This window comes from Silurus aristotelis (genome assembly GCF_946808225.1).
Source record: "Silurus aristotelis genome assembly, chromosome: 9".
Classification (NCBI taxonomy): Eukaryota; Metazoa; Chordata; class Actinopteri; order Siluriformes; family Siluridae; genus Silurus; species Silurus aristotelis.
The window spans coordinates 24,827,030-24,846,406 of record NC_139582.1 but is presented as its reverse complement, the minus strand read 5'-3'; the positions used below and the strand labels follow the sequence as shown (position 1 = coordinate 24,846,406).

General features: G+C 35.9%; 2 protein-coding genes across 3 annotated transcripts in view; both read right to left on the bottom strand.

The window, feature by feature from the left end:
* Positions 1 to 5,776, bottom strand: part of sptbn5 (spectrin, beta, non-erythrocytic 5) — a 52,929-nt gene extending 47,153 nt beyond the window's left edge. For both annotated transcript variants that reach the window (XM_083550589.1, XM_083550590.1), the window contains exons 1-6: positions 5,432 to 5,776; positions 4,447 to 4,572; positions 2,221 to 2,388; positions 1,973 to 2,089; positions 1,678 to 1,835; positions 1,356 to 1,584 (exon numbers count right to left, since the gene is read on the bottom strand). In XM_083550589.1, the coding sequence (XP_083406715.1) occupies positions 1,356 to 1,584; positions 1,678 to 1,835; positions 1,973 to 2,089; positions 2,221 to 2,388; positions 4,447 to 4,572 (798 nt within the window). In that variant the 5' untranslated portion in view covers positions 5,432 to 5,776. The remainder of the gene's footprint in view (positions 1 to 1,355; positions 1,585 to 1,677; positions 1,836 to 1,972; positions 2,090 to 2,220; positions 2,389 to 4,446; positions 4,573 to 5,431) is intronic.
* A 793-nt stretch (positions 5,777 to 6,569) lies between these two features.
* Positions 6,570 to 19,377, bottom strand: ehd4 (EH-domain containing 4). Its single transcript, XM_083550704.1, has 6 exons — positions 18,946 to 19,377; positions 16,649 to 16,825; positions 14,238 to 14,335; positions 10,985 to 11,397; positions 8,949 to 9,113; positions 6,570 to 8,382 (listed from the first exon to the last, which is right to left on the bottom strand). Exons 1-6 carry the CDS (start codon positions 19,173 to 19,175, stop codon positions 7,825 to 7,827), a joined length of 1,641 nt encoding a protein of 546 aa, XP_083406830.1. The 5' UTR covers positions 19,176 to 19,377; the 3' UTR covers positions 6,570 to 7,824.

Here is a 19,377-nt window from a genome sequence, read left to right as displayed (position 1 = left end):
ATAGCAAAAAAAGCATTCTTGCATGCCTCCCAGAGTTCATCAATATTATTTGGTTTCGTCTTCCATGCTTCCTCTTTCATCCTACCCCACATATGCTCAATGATGTTCATGTCTGGTGACTGGGCTGGCCAATCCTGGAGCATCTTGATCTTCTTCGCCTTGAGGAACTTTGATGTGGAGATGGAAGTATGCGATGGAGCACCATCCTGCTGCAGAATTTGGCCTCTTTTATGGTTGGGAATATAAGAGGTAGCTAAGATTTCTTGGTATTTTAGACTATTGATGTTTCTTTCTACCCTGCAGATCTCTCGCACGCCCCCATACTGGATGTAACCCCAAACCATGATTTTTCCGCCACCAAACTTCACTGTTTTCTGGGTGAACCTCGGATCCATGCGGGCTCCAGTAGGTCTCCTGCAATATTTGTGGCGACTGTGGTGTAATTCAACAGAAGATTCATCTGAAAAATCCACCTTCTGCCACTTTTCCATCCTTTTAACAGGCTGTAGGCCTTGGCAAATGCCACACGTTTTTTCAATTGTCTTTTGTTTAGTGCTGGCTTCTGGGCACTGATTCGACCATGGAGGCCATTTCAAGACAGAATCCGACAAACTGTTCTGGTTGACACAGGGACTTCAGGTGACCAGGTCTCGTGGAGCTCTGCTGCAGTGGAAAATGGGCTGGCCTTGGATTTTTGAGCCAACAAACGGTCCTCTCGAGCAGTTGTCTTGCGGGGTCTGCCTGACCTGGGCTTGTTAAAAAACGTCTCCAGTCTCTTCAAATCTTTTTTTTAATCCTCTGTACTTGTGTGATGCCGAGACACATTGAAGGTGTCTGCCACATCAGCAGTGGATCTGGTCTTCAGCCTCTTGATAATCAAAACTTTAGTCTCAGGGTGAATCTTAGGCATGTTTGCAGAGGTCTAGTTGCAGTTGATGTGAAGGTCTAGTGTACTGGGGTTCTTTTTATAAACACCCGAGACCTAATTGATCCATTATTAGTCACAGGTGAAGCTCAAATGACAACGCGACAACACTAATGTCTTTGCAAAAACTGACTCAATGGGCTTTAACAAGCTGTGAATATTAGAATACTTTTTGACAGTTTCATTTTGCACTGAAACATTATTACAAAAGCTGTTGGGATTAAAATGAGAAATTTCTTGTAAAAAAAGTCTTGATTAGAAACATATTTCAGCGGCACTTCAGGTCAATTTGTACACAAGCGACAAGACTTTTGTCAGGGACTGTATATAAAATATATTGTCAAAAACTGTTTAAAATGGCTGATTCAGTGATTGAGAAAATGGAATGTCAACATCTATTCCATAATTGGTATTTATTGGTATAACTGACCTTTGCTATCCTTTTCTGGATGGTTTTCCCCTGTTTCATTTTAGAAAAGTAGTGGTAGTAGAGTGAGACATAAGTCATGATGGATTTCTCGTCTGGATGCAAAACCACTATGTCCTCTACATCAAGTAGTTGCATTATGCCAAATTCACTCTCAGCTAGGCTGAAAGCATGGCCCAGATTCCTTCTTGCTTCATCTGAATGAAGTCGATTGTAATCAAATAGATCTGGCCTGGAAAAGAAAGCAACCACAGTTGAAGACATATTGTTGAATCAATGTGTGCATTTGAATACATTGTGATGGTCCTGTATTCATAAGCACTACCGGTGTGCATGAATAAGTGCATTAAAGGCCAGTCCATCTCTCCAGCTGCTGGAAAAGTCCTGAACATTCACATTTTTATAGGCAGCAGTCTTTCTTTGGCACCATATCAGAAGAGCTTCCTTGGCTGAACGACGTGCTAAGCTGGCATCGACACTGTCCTGGAAAAAGAACAGATTCAGGATGCTGTCATAAGTAAGAGAGTAAGTAAGATAAGTAGATAGCATTTGTGCTTAACTCAGGCTTTCATGCCATGCTTGTAAGCACACCTAATATATATAGGCATTTTGTTTACTACCTCATCAAGGTTAATTGCTCCAATCTGGAAACGGAGTATGATGATCCAGATGAGGCCCAGTATCAAAGTCCTGTCCCCATCCACAATGTTCTCTGGTCCAATCAAATCTACTCTGATCTAAATGGAAAGAAATAGAGCTTTTTAAGACTGTCAAAATATAAAGGTCATTCTCCAAGAAAAGACAAACATACAAAAATTTAAGAATTGTTCGTGTTTAAGAATGATTCACTTGTTTCTGCAAGAGGTACCTTGGTTTTAAGAAAGTTTATGGCAATGCTGTTGTTCTCCAAACAGTGTACTCTAAGGGTGCGTCTGCTGGGTGTGGGCAGCTTCTCCCTGGAGATGAGCTCCAAAAGTCGTACCAAATGCACTCCAGTCTTGAGCTCAGTGTACACATCATTCAGGACAAATCTTTCCTGAACAGAGAGAGATACCAGAATTACCTTACCGTTACAAGGTACATGGTATGAGTACATAAATAAAATGTTCAATTAAATCTTCTTTTTTTACAAATTGTAGTTTTCCTTCACTGTATATACAATTTAGTAATAATATATTAATATATACTATTTTCCAACATTCCAAATTTACTTTTAAGTCTAGATGATTTAGCACAGTTTATGCAGAACATGTCTGCTTGTAAAGATCACATTTTTAAGGGGGAAGGAAGAATTGTGTGCTGTGCTCCAGGAGCAGTGGGCAAGGTAAAAATATTGAATTTGGCTGGTGGCCACTATGCACTATTCCAGCATGATTCATACACTTCTCCCTTTATGCCGTTCCACTCAGAGCCGGACAGACACACCCTAATGCAAAAACTATGGGAGTTTCTGACCAGACCTTATCTAAAATTTGAAAGATGAAAAAATATGTGAAAACTTGCAGCATTTCTTAAATGTGTTTGTGTGCGTTTCCTGTTTAGCACAATGGGGAAACATACTAGTCTCTGTAGATGATCACATATTAACAGAAAGGAAAACATAAGCATAGCATTTCCTATTTAGAAAGATCAATGGTTTCCTGATTCATCATGACCACTAACAAACATAATCCCCTAACAAGCACTGTTAGTAGTATAGAGTATCAGCTGTTTAATGGTAAAACATATTTTGCGGTATTCATGTTTACTGAATCAGTAAGCTCATTTTTATTTGTTTTCTTTTTGTTATGATGGTAAATGTACCATATTAAGAGGTGACACTCACTGCAAGGTCCTCTTCCTTCCTGGCTTCAGCAATGCTGAAATGTTTATGCAAAACCTTGAGTTACGAGCTATATCCTCTCCTCATTGTTTTTCTCTTCATGCCTTAATGAGATGCCACCAGAGGTTTACATAATTGAACTCAGAAAAGAGTTTAAAGGTGGTTCACCCTGATTATCCTAAGGATTAGAGGAACATATTTAAATGTATAATACGGAAAGGAATGCCATGAGGTTATTAAAGTTTTAATTAAGGGATACATGCTTCAATGGATAATGTTTCCTGGATGCTGTAGTGCAGGGGTGGCCAACCAGTCAGAGACCGAGAGCCACATTTTTTACTGTGTTACCGCAAAGAGCCACATCATACACATGGGCACACATGAACATCACCCATCCCTTCCTCTCACACACACACACACATGCACACACACGCACGCACACACACACACACACACACACACACACACACACACACACACACACACACACACACACACACACACACACACAACTCTGCTCAGCCAGATTTATTGTAAATGTCACACACCAACATAATGACAGAAAAGACAGACTTTGTTTTGGGGGGGGGCTTATGTGCGTGTTCACTTCGCTTCAGTTCAGTACGGTATTTTCGTCAAATGCGCATGTGCGTGACATGAATATACCGCAAAGTTTCCCAGTAGGGGCAAGATCATTCAAGTCTTAAAAATACCGTATTGAACTCAAGCGAAGCGAACACGCACATTAAAAACAAACAAACACAAACTTCGATATGAACCCCTGCTGTAGTGCCTAGTCAATGCAACTGTAATCATTCTGTAAGCCTATGCTATGGTCATCCCAGGAGCCTTAATTAATATTTGCTCATGCTGAAGATGCTTTCAACACACTTAATACTGTTTAAATTTACAAATAAGTGCAGGGGATTTTAACAGTAGAACAAACGAAAACACGAAGTACAATAGGTGATGTTTCCTAACATTATATAGTTAAGGGGTTTTTTTGGGCTCTGGATTTGTTACTTCTAATGACCTTATGAATAATAAGTCAATTAAGTTGTTGTGAACATGAGAGTTTGCTGCAGAGTTTGTGTTTATTTCTATTCCAGATCAATGATATGAATAATAATAATATAAAATCCAGGTTTGGGGTGTCTTAAGTTTTGCATACAACTGAAACCAACTGCTTTTTCTCTTTAAATGCTAAATCCTTTTAAATAGCTATGCAGGAATTAATGCTGCCTCGAAAATGGTATGTGAAAGCGTTCATACCCCGTTTTTAGAGAAGACACTGTTCATCCATTTAGTGTAAGTCTTTTTCTGGACAGCCATGCGCTGCTGTTGCAGCTCCCGGATGCGTCCATGCTCATACTCATCTACATCTGCTGACTCAGACATCTGTCAGATCACATAAACATTCACAGAAGTAAGTCAAGTTTGTTTAAAAAGCTGTTATTAAGTAACTGTATATTCAAGTATTTAAAATCAGCATAGTATTTTTATAAGATTAAAATGTCAGTATTGCTACTGATGAACAGAATGATCATTCTTTTAACAGAATTATGACTGAGCCATAAATGGCCTTTCTTTGGTCAAATATTCCTTTATATGGTTCCACACTGAATGGTGGTTTAAATTAAGTCACAAGATCAGTTTAATTATTAAGCATCATTCTTTACACTGCCATTCAAACCTGTGTTGAACTTTATAGTGAGTAGAGAAACAGGGATTTATTTTTACAGTTAACTACACAAAATAAATGTATATCATTTATATACTTTCTTTAACAAATCACTCAAATCCTTCTGCATTTCACATTTAAATACATTCAAAGGACAATAAAAATTCCTGTTTTTTTATGTTGTCCTTTTTTACAGCCAGGCATGAGTCAACAAAATCAAGCTGAATGCCATTTAGATAATTACAAGTCATACTTATAGGGTGTGAACAAAAGAAAGCAACAGCATTTAATCAGAATATCCTAATACCAATGTGTATCCTAATATAATGTAATGAACAAAATGTAGTACAGTTAAGATTTAATAGGTAAAGTATATACAGTACATTTACATCATTTCAGTTTCATTAACACCTGCACATAGTGAAATCCAAAGGTTGATTTAAACAATTGTGCACTATAGGTAAATTACACTATATTTATTTCAAATGTTAAAGCAGAAACATACAGATACAACTTTACTATCATTATCTACATCTACATATACAGAAATCTGTTGTTTTGTTTTGTTTTACAAACCCTCAAAATGTCCTTTCCAAAGCTCTCAGTTTAACCAAACATGGATCTAAGATGCGGAGACAGTCATGATTGTAAGCGATCTCCTTCTTGCAGGTTCGTCAGTGAAGTAGTGAACTGAACTTTGAAGCCACAGTATGTAATAGATTGACAGGGAGGGTTGTATCTCACCTGATTTTCTAAATAAAAAGGATAAAGGTTCACATAATTTAGAGCAGTACACAGTGGCACTTTTAAGGACTTACTTAGTTATAAAAAGATAATACAGATAAAGTGAGCAGGCATGGTGAACTCCACACCTATAAATCAGAATTGGGGGGTGGGGTTTAAGAAAAAGCACATTGTGTTGTAAAATATTATTTAATATATACATATATTTCTGTATTTCAAAGAAAAGTATATAGATGTTCTTACTTTACAGTCAGTTATATGCAAGACATTAAAATCCCATGGTGCTTTAAAGGAAATTCAGTATAAAGAATATAAAAGTATTAAAAAAGAGACAACAGTTTTGAAATACTCTTTTGCAGTTATTGGTTAAAATAAGAAACTATTTAAATGGGTATACATTGCTAATAAGGATTATTTCTAGAATATTTGTAGAGAAATGCTCTAAATAAACTTGGGTAATAAATCAGGATGATGTTTTACATTATTTTAGGTAACAGTATTGCATTGATTAAAGCAAAATAAACACTCAAAAATCATCAATCATCCAAAAGCTTGGGGAAAATATACTGAACAAGGAATAGAACCATTCTTTAAGAACAACTTAAAAGCACCTTTTCCCCCTCACTGCATATTAAACCTGTTTACTTAAAACCATAAGGGTTCTATCTCAATCACATAATGTTAAAAAAATATCAATTTAATTCTGTGCCTTTAAACAGTCTCATCTTTTCATAATCACATATTGCAAAGACAACTAGACAGTTATAGAAAATCATTTGATGAGTATCAGTTTTACAGATTTACTGTAAATAATAATGTTTTGGAGCTACTAATGAGGCTGGGTGTAACTCTACAGCACTGTGTAACGAGCATCTAGTGTGATGTAACACTGGAGGGAATAATTCCAAAGGGGGGAAAAAATGTGTAACAGATCCAGACATTTTTTTTTTTTTTTAAAGAGGAGAACCAGTTAGTATTAAGTATTTAATTATGATGTTAAATGTAATTGTACATATTACACAAATTTCTCAGGAAACACTTAAGCAAAAGTGACACCCTTTTTTTTTATATAAATTAAGGCTATGTTTTCCTGCACAAATAAATCATAGTAAGCTCACACATTAACCACTCTGATGTTCATATTAACACTGGCCCAATTTATAAAAGTTACTAACTGTCAAATCTGATTATAATTCAAGTGCTGTACTGTAAATCACACAGTGGGTTAGAAAACATTTTGGACTTAAACAGCTTAATAACACACAAACACACACACACACACACACACACACACACACACACACACACACACACACACACACACACACACACACTAATACCTATCTACATTCAGTTATGTAAAACAATCTTAGTAAAGAGAAAAGAACTGCAAAAGAAAAACACTGTAGGTTTGTCTAACTCCACTGTATACTGTTGAATGGCTTTTATAGGTTCCCTGTAGCATACATAATGATGTTTCATATAAATTATAGGTATATAACTTTTATATATAATACAGGTATATACCGGCCACAAGAGCACAATAGTTTGGGCACTGATATGTCCAGTAATAAGGCTTTTAATGAAGTTGGTGTTTCAATGAATCCCAAAGATGTTGACTGGCGTTGAGGTCAGAGTTCTTTGCAAGCCACTTAAGTTCTTTCACTCTAACTTGAATAAGATGTTTTGGCCCCTTATTCCCAGCGTAAGGGAATCTTAATGCTGCAAGATACACTAATGTCCAGTTATTCACAAATATTTGACCATAAACTGTGCACATCTAATGCATGTAAATATTTTAATTACAGGGTCACCGCTTTTTGTTTGCAGGATCATTAAATTGCAGCTTTGGCACTGTTAACTCAGTTTCCAATACTTACTCTGAGAGACTGCTGTTGATCACTATGGCAAATGTATGTGTATCATGTGAATTGTGAAAAGCAGACTGCTCTCAACGTAAGTCTGAGATCATCCATTTAAAAGGTGAATTTGTTTTCTGAAGTGGTCTGGTGCTTCTATGTTAAGAATTACATTAACAAACTTTTTCATAATTCTGTCCTTAGGCATATCATTAGAAAGCAAAATAAATGTAACAAGCAACAGAAACATAATTTATTGTAATTTACATCAACAACAAGTTGAATCATCCCATTAAGGCTGTGATATGATTTGTTGGCTAATGTTTATAAATGAATAGCTGTTGTTTATGTGGTCACATCAAGCTTTTATTCGTCCTGGTTGTTGTACAAGATGTCTGCAGTGGGGTTCTTCCTGTGGTTGGGAGGCACCAGGTGAGGTGGCAACTCCGAGGGCAGCTCGTAGCCTTCCAGTTTGATCTTTATGAGGTGCTGGGCAAGAGCAAACTCTTCATCGTCCAGCATGCCATCCCTGTCACAGTCAGCCAGCTTCCAGATCTTTCCGAGCACAGTGTTGGGTAGGCGTGAGTTCATCATCTCCTTTTTGGCATTGACACCAGTCACCTTACCATTAATGGGCATTAGTGTGTAGAAGATCTCATCGTACCTTGGTTTGTCACGACTCACGATCCAGTCCTCAGTGTCTGCTCCAGCACTGATGCCCTCACCATAGCCATGACCAAACGGTCCATCCACGGAGCCTTCAAAAGCCCCACCCGTCACCATCTGAGATGGCTGCTTGCCTTCCTCCTCCCGGATCATGTTCATCAGCTGTGCAATCTTGTTGCTCAGCATCTTGTCCACTGATTCAATAAGCTTCATTTTCAGGGAGGGAAACTTGCTGAAGTCATAGTGCATGAGTTGCTCCTGTATCATTGACAAAGTTGACAAATGAATATCTTCACAAAAATAACACTTATTGACATAAAATATTCAATGTTTTTTTCTAATTCACTGCATGTTTGTAACGTTCTGTGAACTATTCCTTTGTTACTAAAGCATAATGAAAGCATGTTTAAGAGTCAAAAAATTTACAAATGTATTTCTATTTTAAATCATATCTGTGATAGATAAATGTAAATCTATTTTGAGTCCAGTGCTGCTTGGAATCAGTCCGGTCTTAAGGGACTCAGATATACATGTGTCTATTCTACACTATTCTATTTACTGTTCAACATCCGGAATAAATGCTAGCCTGCTAATCTGGTACATATGTATTGTTTTCTTTCATTCTTGTTCTCCACTATGCTTGTGCATCGATTTTTGTCTGGTTAATTGCCTTATTTCTGCTCTCTAATTGAATGAAGTTTGTGGCAATAACCTCCATCTTCCCCAGCTTTGGCATAATAGTAGGAGGTTTCTGATAGTTGTAGTTTAGCAAAAAACTGATTCAGTAATAATTGAATAATATAATGATTTATTACAAGCTTTACCTGCATCTTATTGACACTGGGAAAATCTCCAGCTGAGATGTGGTGCTCTCTCTGCAGCATTTGATAGATCTCAGGTAAGTGTGCAATCAACTCCTCCTTTTTCTTCTCTTTTCCAAACAAGGAAGGCATCTCCTTTTTCAGATAGCTGATGATATAGGCATGCACCTAGACACAGAATCATTGTTCAGAGTAAACTTACTGTTGTCAAAAGAATCATAGACATAAAATTGCATTGTCCTGTATTTTAAAGAATGAGTAAGAATCTGCTGTGTTATTTTTTGTTATATTTCCCAGCACTATTTTATAGAATGACAGACAGTTAATGTGGGTGTGTATTGTTAAAATGAGAGAAATTTACAGTGATCCTCATCATTACAATCCACATCATTATATTCTTTATAGGCTATTAGGCTAATAGATCCTTATTTAGATCTCTGTCCAAGTTTAGTTCAAACCTTTTGTTCTTTTTTCTTCTTAAAATGTGCTGAACTTAAAAACATATTTTTTAAACATAAAAAATTATCATTAAACATGTTATTTATGCCTCAGTCGCTCTACTCAAGAAAGAATCTCGGAGGTGTAAACTTCACATAAATAATTTTTAACAGTTTAAATGGCCATTCAGTCTCTGTTCGGTTCAAGCCAGAACAATAGACCACCCGTGTATAAAATGCACAGGTCTTTTTTTTTCTCCCACCATTTTATACCCTCTTTTGCACTGTCATTATACTTGTTTGTGCCACCCCTCCCACTCTAACAAAGTTAACTGGCAGCAATTTAGTGTATCATTAATAATAATTAATTATTAATTAATTATTATGCTTTTTAAAAAATACAATCATGAAATACATATTTGTATTAAAACTTTAGGCAAACCTGCCAAAGCCTCAAGAAAGAGACGCTTTAGAGTGTGGAAAATGCTAAAGTTTTTCCCTTCATAAAAAAAGTCAGGGGAAGCTGACATTATAAAAATACATAATGGCCATGTGTTTTTTTCCAGCAGGTTAAGTAATTCTTTTAAAAACAACTTAAAATGTATATTCAGTTGGCATTGTACACAGCATTTTCTATTCAAAATAATAATAATAATAATAATAATAATAATAATAATAATAATAATAATAATAATAATAATAATAATAATACAAAAATATGAAAATTATGCAAATTAAAACAAATTAAAACAAAACACACAATTATCAGCTGCTCTAGCTTAAGACATCTGATTGCCTAGGAAATGGTTGATAGTGACTGTGTTTACACACCTCTTTCCTGAAGAAGGACTAAAATAAGTCCACACTTGTTCTTTCAATATATGGCCAGCGGCCAGAAACCAGAGTGGCACAAACAAGAACAGTGGCAGTGCAAAAGAGGGTGGAAGGTGATGAGGAAAAAAAAATAAGAGCTACACATTTTATACACAGGTGTATGTCATACACATCCCTCATTCCAGGAAAAGGGTTAAAATAGACCAATAGAATTGTGTGGCAAACATGTCTTTGCATTTTAGGAAGGAATGCAAGCAGAACCAGGATTCCTGTTTGTCGGGCAGTTTGGGGGAAGCATTGAGGAAGAGATAAGAGGCACTCTCAGCAACAGATCCATAAATGGATTGTTTGAATGGGTACAGGCTTAAGTGCTGTTCTATACTCTTTCAAACATCATGCTGAGAGCTCACGTGGCGCCACGGGTGTGTTTACCTAATACAACTGGCCAAAAACAACAGTGTCAGAACTGAGGTCAAATGCAAGACAAAATAGCCATGACATGGAGCAGCGAAGGTCAGTATAATCTGTAATCATTCCAAACATTTCCGTTCATATCATTTATAAATAATGTGACGTTTTCCTTCCTCACCCAGACACTCATTCTTGGTAGCACAGATTTATACACATACCATACTATGTGTCACCATATGATTTGCTGAGAAAAGTTGTACAGCCTGCCAATGATCCCTATATGTGTTTTAGAAATTGTATAATATGATATGGACCATAGCTACAGCAGTAATCTTATTACTGATAAACATAGCTGACCTTGGCAAGTCTGGCTCTTTTAATGAGGTCATTGAGCTTGCGCAGAGCAGCATTGCGTGGCAATGCTTGGATGTCCCGGAAAAGGTCCTGTGCCTCAGCCTCAAAGAGTCGACGGTTGTCTGTGTTTTGCAGGGGCTTGGCCCAAAAGGAGCCCAGGTAAACTCTTACCACCTCTGGGCTGTTGATAACTTTGCCCAGAGACCACATCAGGGCCCCATAGACACGCATTAGCTGTTGTGTGTCCACCTGGTCTGCCTTATTCAGAACCACACGGATCTTGTCGTCCTGTCCACGAAAGGCTTTGATAGCCTCAGAGAACTCATCAGAGATATCCAGTTTGTGGGCGTCAAAGAGGAGGATGATGCGATCTACACGCTCACCAAACCATCGCAAAACTTCAGAGAAATCGTAGCCTAAAGTGGAGACATGAAATACATCGAAAGAAACACATTTACTTGTGTACTTAGTTTTTTCCGGCAGCATAATTACCATGACCTAAGAAATTTATAATTTGTAATTGAGAATATATATATATATATATATATATATATATATATATATATATATATATATATATATATATATATATATATGAAGGCAACATCCTAAATAAGCTGTATAAGCTAATTTAAGCTTTATCTTGGGCCCAAATATGTATGCTGCTATATGTTTCACAACCTTTACCAATCATGAGAATATATTATAAAGATTTTCTTAGGTGAGAAGGACTGCATACAAAGAATGTTTGGTTTACGGTGTGAAAGGTGCCGACAGCAAGATAAAGCTAGCTAATCTTGGTAAATCAGGCCCTTTAAATGCGGTTTTAGCCCTGGTGTTCAAATTAGTAATCATTTTGGCCACATACTATACATTTTTTATTTATATTTATGGCTTTTGCCAGAGCCCCCTCTGAAGCTCTTAAGTCTTCATCAAGTCCTATATTTGACACAAATGCGACAACATTCAAGCAACTGGTCTCCTTAGTTCCCAGATGTATACAAATTGTTCTTTAAAGAAGAGAGGATGCTACACAGTGGTAAACATGGCCCAGATTTAAAAAAAATCTTATTTCTTATATGTCAAATACTGCTAGCAAAGTTACCTGGCAGCAATTCAGTGCATCTGTCTAAACAATCTAATTATGATGATATTAGGCTGTTAAAAAAAGCATGGATTACATATTTGCATCGAAATTTTAGGGAACATTGCCAAGGCTCTGAGAAGGAAGAGCTTTAGAGTGTGGGAAATGCTGAAACTGCTCCCTTCATTAAAGAATCAGGGGAAGCTGGCTCTTAATATTTATAATAACACATCATGACCATGTAATTAATGAAAACCTTTCAGCAGATTAAGTCATTGTTTTAATAACAACTTGAAATTTGTTTTCATTTATCATTTTATTTATATTGTACATACATAATTCTCCTTATAATAATGAGAAAAAGATGAAGAAAAATATTATTAATAAGAATAATTATTATTATGATAGTGATTATTATTATTATACAAAAAAATATGAAAATTCCTAACAAAAGTTATAGCAAACTGAAACATGTGCATCATCATTAGAACTAGGAAGTTAGTATTAATGGCTTGCTGTTTCAGTTGATTTAATCAAAACAGGAAGAGGTGTGGAACACCCATGGAGTGTTATCCCTTGAGCCCAGAGCATTGCTGCTTCACCATGGCCTAGTGTAATCTGCTGCATACAGCCCGAGTGTAAACTACCACGTGTTCTTGCTACCCGCTACTGTGCTTCTTGCTACCCTGAAGTTTCAAGATAAGGCAAGTGTTTCTGAGAAGGCCTCATCACTTATATATCAGACCATGGGGCTGAATAGAAAAAAGCTTTGTCAAATTGCATGTGGATATGAAAGCAAGGCAAATATATATCTTGTTGAAGTTCTGAGAAGTGCTTATAAACTCCCCAAAAAAAATTTAAAGTTTGTAAAGGCATCACTTATATAGAACATCCTTGTGTTTTATTAGCATGTTGTGCGCTCCGTAACTAAAAGTAGGTTTGAATACTGCGATGGGTATATTGGGGACAGTTGTATAGTTGCATCTTCCAGCATTTGCCGGATTTTAGGGCCATTACTTCATATACCGTACATACAATATGCAGTTATCAGATTCCTTTCCTATTGATGAAGCCAAGAGCCAATATTAAACTCTTGTCCTCTACAGTAAACAACATGAAAATCTTCTCACATTCACCCTCTGCTGTGACATTATTTGAACTTAGGCCAAAGAAATCAAAATTATAGACTACACAGGATCTCATCTACCCTAAAATTATGCATGTTTTTATGTTCTCTCTGTTTGTCACATGGTACATGTTACTATTAAATAAACCCCGATAAGTTGCAGTCAATCAGATACTGCTGCTTTCCCAGTACAGTTGTATGCCTTTGGATAATCAAATGACTGCACTTGTTACTGACAAAAACAAACCTGCACAATCAGATTCCTCTGCTATTCTTCTTAAGATACATATATTTATGTATTTTTTAAAAAGGGAACTCATTCTACACTATTCCATCTGTGATACTATTTTAAAATGAACTTAAGTTCTTTTATATTACAATTGAAATGCCCCTCTTAATTAACAGTTACACTTATAAATACTTTCTTACCTTTAAACAGATGTGAACATTGTGATCTGTTTAGAGAGCTGAATCAGATGGGTCAAATGAGGAAGAGAAAGTGCTGAGAGTAAAGTGACTCTAATTTAAGCTGCTTTTTTTGTGCTTCCAGCCCGCAGGATGAAATGCAGAGAGGAAAATGATGCCTCATTACAAAGATGTGGGCTTGCATTTGGTGACTGAAATTAAAACTAATGAACAAAGCACTGTGACCCAGTACCGAGGAACGGCAAGAAATAATGTGGACTAGCCCTTAATAAAGGTATGGTGCAGTCGGTCAACAAAAATGCATTAGTGGAAAATCTGCTGTGCAGTGCAGACTAATGCACAGAGACACTTCCTTGGAAATATAACAGCAGGTGGCTTGATCACGTGATATTCATTAAACGCCTCCATTTAAACCTTTTCCAAAAAAAAGGTTTAAAAAATTCACAAGGATGAAGGATGGACTATGTTTGGAGGTTTTTATGGCAATATAATTGTAATCATATGATCTATTTTTATTATTTTATGTATACTTTTAATGACGTCTCCCAACCCAAAATGTTTGGCCATGTGATGTTTGGATGGATAAAAATAACCAAGAAATATGTATTTTTGTTACAAACCTCTGCTAATACGCTGTTTTTCTCCAGACAAGATACCCGGTGTGTCAATGATGCTAATGCTCTGCAAGACTTGGTTGGGGAGCTGAGAGCAAATGAACCTGTTGATACAGAGAGAGAGAAAAGTGTACTGAGTGTTACCAAAGCAAACACAGGTGTTTCCACCACAACAGTTTGTTGACTATATATCATCTGTCTAAGGATCTGGGTAGTTAAACAACTGATGCAAACAATCCACCAACATTTTCTTGTTTTCCATAATTACCTAACCAAATGCAAAGGCTAAATGTTAAACCACGTTTTGTGTTTGCTTTTTAAATGTTTTTATTTTTTTTAAGTTTTGTTATTATTTTAAATAAAAGTTAAAATTCCAAGTATTTATGTACAAATATGATCATCTCTATTTCTAATCATTACTCTGAAAAGTAATCTTAAAATAAGTAATTTGCTACAAAAAAAGGTCAAAACACATGACTCAAATGAAGTTTACCATGATTTAACATGATGAAAGAGGAAGCTGATAAATGTATTAGCTGCTATGTCAGCAAAAAGTGTAACTGAGAGCCAGAAAGTTCTGTTAAAGACCTTTTTTTTGTTTCATTTGAAACGAAACTTTACCCATAACCATTTGATCAACTGTCCTGTTTAAAAAAAAAAAAGGTCCTCAAAATTTCACCTAAAAACATGCCAAAATATGACGCACACAGTGGCCCACAGGAAACTAAATGTATTGTTTGAAGTTCCTCTGGAAAAGGCGAGAGGTTCTCTGCCAAGTGTGTCTTTGACCTCTGTGACAGGGATTGTCAAAGAAGCATTTACCAATTTCCCCTCTACATAAATATCCAGCCAGCGAGGAAAAATAGCCCTCCCCTTTCTGTCCACCATTCTAAAGTTAAACATTAAAAAGGTGGCAGCAAAAAACTCAAAAAGCTCAAAAAGAGAGTGACTATTTCAAAAGCTAACTTGTTTATGAAAAATTAAGCCAACTATAATAGGTCACATGGGTCAGGAAGGGAGGAAGCACTGGAGCGCACCAATCAGTGAATGCAATGAGTAACCACTAATACATTCTACTACCTGAAATAGGAGCACTGCAGTTCTATGCCTTTTTCTATCAATATACAGAAATTATTAAAAGTGAACAAACTATAACAATGACAGTTATGCTGAATGAGAGAAGAATGGGGTGTGTCGTTTATTTGAACTGCAAACTGGAATTAAATAATTGGCTGTGTAAAATGTGCATTGCTGTTTTATGTTTTGAAATACACAGTAGTGCAAACAGCATGTTTTGGCAACAGCTTCAGTAGATGTTGAACCTATTATGCCAGCTACCAGCTGTGACTGTATATGCACACCTTTCTAGTGAATAGAAGCAGACAGGGTCATGAGAATTCACACAGAAATTCCACTGATTTTTGTTCTCTTACCATTCTGAAAAATCTAAATCTTGAAAAAACTTGTATTTGCTTTCTACACATAGGCTACCATGAACAGAGGAAGTATTTTTCTTCATAATTCTTTAAGTAGACTAGTTTGAAATGGGGAACTGTGGGTTCAGCCTACTTCCTTACTATTCTTTCATGCCTCAATTTTTCACAAGTGAACTAAATGTAAATACTCATACATTGTAAAAGAAAAGCCTATAGCTAAATCCTAAAGTAAAAGAATCTCTAATACAACATAAAATAAACATGGTGTGCATTTATAGAAAAATAGTCAAAGAATGATGGTATAGTGTGATTTTTTTTTTTCAATAACTGCATGAACTGAACTGATCAGTTTAAGTTACATCAATGTTATTCAAATTAAAACAATCCCCCTACAAAAAGCAATATCAATAATTACACATTTCTTTATTATATTATTACATATTATTATTATTATTATTATTATTATTATATATTATAAAAATGGTATTATAGTAACAGTATAGTATTATAGTAAAAATGCTATACAAGAATTACATCATTTGTGCATGTGCTTGAAGACAGTGCTTTAAAAGATGCTTGAGAGTTGATCAAACAAAATTGCGCACTGCAAACAATTTGACTGTGAATAATAATAATAATAATAATAATAATAATAATAATAATAATAATAATAATAATAGTAATAGTAATAGCTCTACCGCCGAGTCTAGAAGTCCAATGCGCTATCCATTGCGCAACAGAGCCGCTATATTAATAGTAATAATAATACGAAAAAGGTTGTATTACATTTTATCTATACAGCAATTCACAATTCAAATGAAAGTAAATAAGTCAACCTTTTGCTTGTTTTAATTGTGTGTTCATCATGAATAATTTGCCATTTCAAATTAATGCATCTTTACACTCCATATTCATTAAACTTAAAAAAATTGTTCTGGCTCCATTCCAGCAGCTAGTGATGAGGAAAACCATCATCCTTACCTGTTCAGAAAGGCGTTTCCAAACGCATTCAGTTTCCGGAAAGGTTTCTTGGAGTCCACCACCAGTGCATTTCCAGGTACAACTCCCTCGCTCTCCCCATACATTACAGCAATGAATCCATCTGTTGTCGGCTCAGGCCCAATCCGCATACCGGGAAAATCCTGCTCCAGCAAATACCTGCAGCCAAAGAAGCCAAAAGTGAAAGACAACACTCAGTTTAAAAGTAGATTTATTTCACACTCTTCAAATTTCTCTTTGAGAAATTATGTTTCTCCTACAAACTACTGAGAAACATTATGGAAAAAAAGTCTTGTGAATAATCTGAAATATTTATCTGTATAATATGAATTTGTGAAACTGCTCAAAACAACACCTTGTACATGAAGCAAGTAAACAAGGGTCTGGTGATCAACAATATGATTTCTTTTTTTCATTTACTGTGATTTTCTACTGAACGGTATGTAATGCCATATATTCATTTCAAATCACAGGAATGTATATATATATATATATATATATATATATATATATACATATATATATATATATATATATATATATATATATATATATATATATATATATATATATATATATATATATATATATATCCCATATATATCCCATATATATATATATATATATATATCCCAATCTTATACCGGTTATTGACAGTCAGAACAACTCTGTTTCCTGAGTGTATATATATATATATATATATATATATATATATATATATATATATATATATATATATATATTGTGCAATATGGCTAAAGGTTTGTGCGCACGTAAACATTACAACCATATAAATGTTTTCCCTGACTGATCTCTTAAATTTGAAGGCAAACAATTTTACAGGATGTCTTTGTAAGATGCAGAATTATATTAAAAAGTGTTCTGTGTTTCATTGAGCAGTGGTAAGGATGAAGGGAGGAGAGATGAATGAACTGCACAGAGCTGTGACTGTGCATGTGTGCAAATATGGGAAATCAGTGAAAAGTGAGAGGAAAAAAAGGGAGTAGTCTTCTTGAGTTGTCCAATTTTTGGACCATAGAGGCCTGGACACAGTCCTTGCCATCTGCCCCACTGAACACCATTAGGCATTAACTGGGATATAGACTGCACCCCAGACTACCTCACCCATGCTCTTGTGGCTGAATGGTTATAACAGCAAATAGGGAGTAAATCTTGAATGTAAGCACAATGTTTAGACATGTATTGCATCATCAAGTTAATAATGTAGTTAGTAATTTCCTCTTGATTTAAAAAAATGTAGATGAGGAAGCAATTTTTCTGTGCATCAGTAAGCTCTCGTTTCTTTAAAATATGAGAAAGAAGGGAATCCGAAACTTAATTCTTGCCTCAGAGTATTCACATATTCAATGTTCTAATTGTGTCAAAGTTCTTGAGGGGGGTGGGAGTCTAGGTCCCCCCACCCCACCCCCTACAATTTTAGAAGCAGTAAATAATAAAAAAATAGATTTTTCACTTTTTTTTAATGTGTGTATATATATATATTTATATATATATATATATATATATATATATATATATATATATATATATATATATATATATATATATATAAAAATATATATACACACATATTATATTATATATATATTTTTTTTTTGTATGTGTACCAGGTGACACCCCCCCCCCCCAACACCCACACACCCACACACACACACAAACACACACACCACCCACACCCCCAGCCACCCTCACTGCCCTAACTCCAAAAGTACACTACTTGGCTTTTGTTTAATTTTTAGGAGTCACTATATGTCACACACATAATGCCAGAGGCTTTAATAAGAGACACATTCTGACAATTTGGCAACCTTCTGTGGAATTCTGTATCCATCTGTATTGAGTATCATTTATGATATAAATAAACAAATAGAAACCACTATGTAAGACCTCCGTCCTGATGACTTCTCAAGAAACAAAATTGTTAGACTGTTCTTCTTGACAAAATCTTGACAAATGAAACTCCTACCATCCTATCCACATTTTCATTTCGAATGTTGCTAATAGACTCAAAATAGACAATGGTGGTGGTTATTTTTAGACTTTCACGCTGATCTCCACACGATGAGATTCCTGGGTACGATGTAAAAGCGCCTGTGGGACTGTGAGGCTACTGTGAGGTGGCTTTTCATCACTGCCAAAAGGAGACGCCTCTAATAACCACTGTACACTATACATGAGTGCACTTACAGGCTTTTTTCTATTTATTTATAACGTCTGTTTTTTTTAACTGGCTACAACATTCAGAAAACATGAATTACCTTATGAAAGTAGTCTTTCCTGTGGAGTACTGTCCCACTAAAAGCACCATTGGCTTGCTCTGAAAATCCGCTTCTTCCAGCGCAGGTGAATGGAAGTCATGGAAAAGGTAGGTTTCTTCTAAAGGCAGTAATTTTTTGGCATAAAGACTCTGAAGTCCCTCAGTCACCGTTTGAAACATGTCGCCCTCTTTGTTTCTTCCACCTTGCTCCTTGTTCACCCAGCTGAACATAATGCTCAATTGTGTGTGTGTGTGTGTGTGTGGTTTTTTTCTTTCCCTCCCAACCGGGATTGTGTAAGATCACTTCGCTTTTCCGCAGCAGGGGGGAACAGTCCGGCTTCTCTCTCAGCCGCTTACACTGCTGCTAGCTCTGACTGTGTGTCCGCACGCGCACGTCCAGCTGTGCAGCCGTCACCTGAACGCCGCAAGCCCC